At 49.0% G+C, this 3,986-nt stretch overlaps 1 protein-coding gene across 1 annotated transcript in view; it reads right to left on the reverse strand.

Annotated features, from left to right (window-relative positions):
- Nucleotides 1–65: 65 nt before the first annotated feature.
- Nucleotides 66–3,986, reverse strand: part of DAP3 (death associated protein 3) — a gene marked incomplete at its 3' end in the record, with an annotated part of 9,266 nt that continues 5,345 nt past the window's right edge. The window contains exons 4-11 of the mRNA XM_010179642.1: nt 3,579–3,687; nt 3,177–3,269; nt 2,610–2,740; nt 2,151–2,231; nt 1,607–1,765; nt 1,123–1,182; nt 361–450; nt 66–183 (exon numbers count right to left, since the gene is read on the reverse strand). Of these exons, the coding sequence (XP_010177944.1) occupies nt 66–183; nt 361–450; nt 1,123–1,182; nt 1,607–1,765; nt 2,151–2,231; nt 2,610–2,740; nt 3,177–3,269; nt 3,579–3,687 (841 nt within the window). The remainder of the gene's footprint in view (nt 184–360; nt 451–1,122; nt 1,183–1,606; nt 1,766–2,150; nt 2,232–2,609; nt 2,741–3,176; nt 3,270–3,578; nt 3,688–3,986) is intronic.

Here is a 3,986-nt window from a genome sequence, read left to right on the forward strand (position 1 = left end):
TCCTCGGGCACCCCGCCCTGAGGTCCCGGCCAGCACCCCCAGCCCCAGTCCCGCAGGGCGCTGACCTTTCTCGTGCTGCAGCCACTTGCTCTCCAGGTAGTACCGGTAGCAGCTCTCGAACTCCCGCGCGCTGTAGTTGGGGGCCGGGACGGGGACGAAGGGGTCCAGGGCGTCGAAGCCCTCCTGCGGGCACAGGCGGAGTCAGCCCCGGGCGGGCAGCAGCGCCGTCCCCGCCGCGGCCGCGCCGAGCTCGGGGTTCGCTCTGAGGAGGGTGAGGGTGTGCGGAGTCCAGAGGCCACGGCGAGGCGCCGGCCACGGCTGCGATTCGTTCCCCGGTGTGAATGGGGGGCCGGGACTCACCTTCCCCAGCAGCTCCTGGGGCAAGTAGGCAGAGCTGGGCTTGAAGAGGGAGCCGGTCTGGCTGAGAGTGGTCACAACGGCACCTCCGGCCTGGAGGAAAGGATTAGAAACCTCTTGGCTGCAAAGGTAGCGCTAGTTCAACAGTTACAGACTGATTCTAAACAAGTGAGGCATTTTCTGATCTCATGGTTACAGCAATTCCAAAATTGGAATAATAGGCTTACTCAGATGTTCCTAACTACTTTAACCTGAAAGCACCCGCAGCACAGGAACATACAGCTGGCATTTCCAGTGCTGGCATTTAAATGTGTCATTATTTAAAAAGGACTTTTCTGTATACTTTGAAATTTGAAGACTACTGGTTGTGTTAGATATTAGCACCCAGGGGACTGGAGAAGCAGCAAAAGGAGTTGACCACCTGTAGCAAAATGTTTAACAGGTTTTTAGGGGCTAAAAGTGGTCAATTCAAAAAAAACCATGAAGTGTCATTAAGGGTTATTAAATACCTCTAGCTCAGGAAGCACAGGTCATAAACGGGAGTTTATCAAGGGGTAATCAAGAAAAGCACTGTTACGTATTTGACCTGTTCCTGTTCTCTCTGGGTGATGTCTGACACTGAGTACTGATCCTCAACGCTCGCTCTGCGCGCACGCTCTCCGTCACTGAAGGCGCAGCGCGATGGTGGATTCACAGCTTTACGCCTATCAGCACGTAGCTTTAATTGCTGAGAATGACGCAGCCAAAGGTGCAGAGCAAACTCACCCAGTCGTTCATCATCATCTTCCTTAGATTGTACACAAGCGTCAGCTCCTCTGGAGAGACCTGGTGGAGATTGTCTGCATCACTTTTTTTGCCAGCAGTTTCTATCTGAGATATAAATTCCTTGCCCCGACTTTAAACTTGTCTGGAAGGATTCAGGCACATTATTATTTATGCACCATATAGGCACATTTTTTTTCTTTGCTTGGACTTAGCACTGTAGCTTTCAGCCTTAGTAATGAAACAGAGGGAAGTGCCCAGACCTTTCCTACTGTAACAAGACACATATATGTGTGCTTTTTTCTTACTGAGAGAGCTTTCTTCAGTGAAAAAGCTCCAAACACAGTATGAATTCTGCAGGTCCCTCCAAGCTGGCAAAGCCAGACGTATGTCAGGGATTACTACAGAACTTTAAAATGAACGAAAGCCCTCCCCTGCTCTCCCTTGCAGTAGGAGTGCAGAAATATGAGAGCAGATCACTTCTTACGGGGCTTTTGTCTTCCTTCTTCAACGTAGTCCGTCCCCACAGCGCGTTGACGCCGTCCACTGCCACAAGAAGTCGGAATGACCCAGGATGACATTGCTGCTTTATCTCTTTCAGCACAACCCCTACAGCATCGCTGGCGTTTCTCACGCGAGCTAAGCCCTTGGAGGAGGAAAAGGCACGTAACTCAGGTTGGGTTTCTTGTTAATGCATAACGCTGGCAACCTTGGGCACTGGCTCCCCTTTCTAAGGGGGAAGGAACATAAACCAGCAGTCAGTCTGGTCTAGGGCGCCAAGTGTCAGAGAAGCAGAAACTTTCAAAGTCAAACTTTTGCTTCTACCCACATCTCTGTACAGCTTCCTTTACACATCCGTCGTATCTTCCACAATGCTTTTTTGTGGCCACCTTGCCACAATGTGCCGCAAATACCTTCCATTTCCTAGAACTGCTATTTGCAAGATCTTCAGAAGCAATTTGTTCTACATGAGCAACAATGGGAGCTTCTAATAAAAGGTGAGACAAAGCCAGAAGCTTCTTGTTCCTTACCTGCTCCACCACTTCACCCAGCGGTCTGCCCTCCTCCGTGCTTTCTCGTTTGCCCCACACGTATTTTTTTTGTGTTTTTATCTGCAGTAAGAGAACTAGAGTTAAACAGGGAACTAAGTAGTGCAAAGGCAGCTTGGCAAGACTCCTGGCTCTGTACCAGCGTTGGAGACTAGTACAGAATCTGGGAGTATTCACCACAGCCAGCCATCCCCACAGCGGGGGTTTAAAGTAGTTGTTTTTTTCTACAAAAATTGAATTCCAGTGAAGGGTAGGGTTTGTGGGTTTGTATGCAATGGGAGTGCATGCGTTAATACGTGAAGCATTTCTCTACAATGAGCGCGTCTAGAACTTGCGTCAAGGTGCACCTGCACACAGGAAGCACCTGCACACGCGGTCCCCGAGAGGATCCTGTGGGTCGTTCCCAGCCCTAACCCCAACAGCTCGACAGGCTCTACAAACCTCTTGTAGGAAGCGCTCATTTGAGGTTTTGAAGTTCTTGAGCCAGAAAGATGCTTGCAAAGGCTGATCCAGCCGTTCCTTCTTATAGGAAGACTGCATAAGCTCCCTGCAGTTTTTCACCCAGAGATGAGCTGTAAGCAAAAGAAAACATGTTTTGTTGTTGTTGCTTTTTGTTTGTTGTTTTTTTTTTTAAGGTTAGAATAATTGTACAGGTTGAGTGTGTTTGTGTCTCTTATCAACTATGCTGGTAAGAAAAGTCTGCTGTCCTTAATGGACAAGACTCTCCCTTGAGAACAGAGGAGGTCACACAGGCCCACACGCAGTGCGGCCCTGGTCATACTCATTAGCAGTGGGGGAAAAAGACTGACTGTGAGTACGTGAGAGCATGTGAAAATAATTAAGCATGTTCTACTTTATTTTGGGGGTTTGTGCTTTATAAGCCTTCTCTGCTATGGAGAAAAACACAAAGATAATTTGCTGTGGCCTACCCTGCCCCTTCCACTTGAAGGAGCATCTTCCCAATCAGCAGGCGTGTTTGGTGTAACGCGGACGGCAGCGTGTTCTTACCGTCGGGGACGTGCAGCACCAGCCAGCCCTGCCTTGCGCAGTAGTGAACCACATGGCACAGAGTCATGGTTTTCCCGGTTCCTTTCTCGCCATCTCCAACATGGACTGTCAAGGAAAGTTTCCAGAAAACCACTTCAATTTATACTTGACTGTAATCCTTTTGCAAAGGGCATAAAGGAAGTTCGAAGGTCATAAAAGCAGGGATGTCTCATTCCCTTAATTGTGCTGATAGCCCTATTTGTGGGTCTGTGCCATAAGACAAATCTGGCTTAAAATAAAAGTGTAAGAGGTTCATGAACTTCTCGGACTAGCTTTGCTGACAACAGCCGTGTGGTAGAACCACCTCCTGATGGCTAAACCACAGTGGTCAGCACAGGATCAAAACATCACCATAAAAGATACAGATCACGTATCTGACAGCCGGGTGGGCAAAGTTGGTGTTTTTCAGGTAAGCCAAAAGTTCCAGAGCTGGTCTTCGCACCATCAGGCGGGCTTCATTGAAGGTCTTAATCTGTGAAAAGGAACAGAAGGTGAACACGAAGCCGGGTGCTGGCACACCACGGCCGCTGGTGACGTGACCCCAGCTCTGACCAGCACGTTACAGGGTCTGAATGTCCCGTGGTGAGGCCGGCTGGTCCGTCAGTGAATCAAGAGTCAAACACCCAGAATTACCAAAACAACTCGCAGGCAAGAAATCTGCTCTTAAACACGAGTCTACGTTAGCTGCTTACGATGCCTGATCCAGTCACAGTATGGTCTGTCTCACAACAGAAACCAAGATTTTTTTTTCTTGTGATGTTAAATTTTTTC

Source organism: Mesitornis unicolor, unplaced genomic scaffold (genome assembly GCF_000695765.1).
Source record: "Mesitornis unicolor isolate BGI_N332 unplaced genomic scaffold, ASM69576v1 scaffold29592, whole genome shotgun sequence".
Taxonomy (NCBI): Eukaryota; Metazoa; Chordata; class Aves; order Mesitornithiformes; family Mesitornithidae; genus Mesitornis; species Mesitornis unicolor.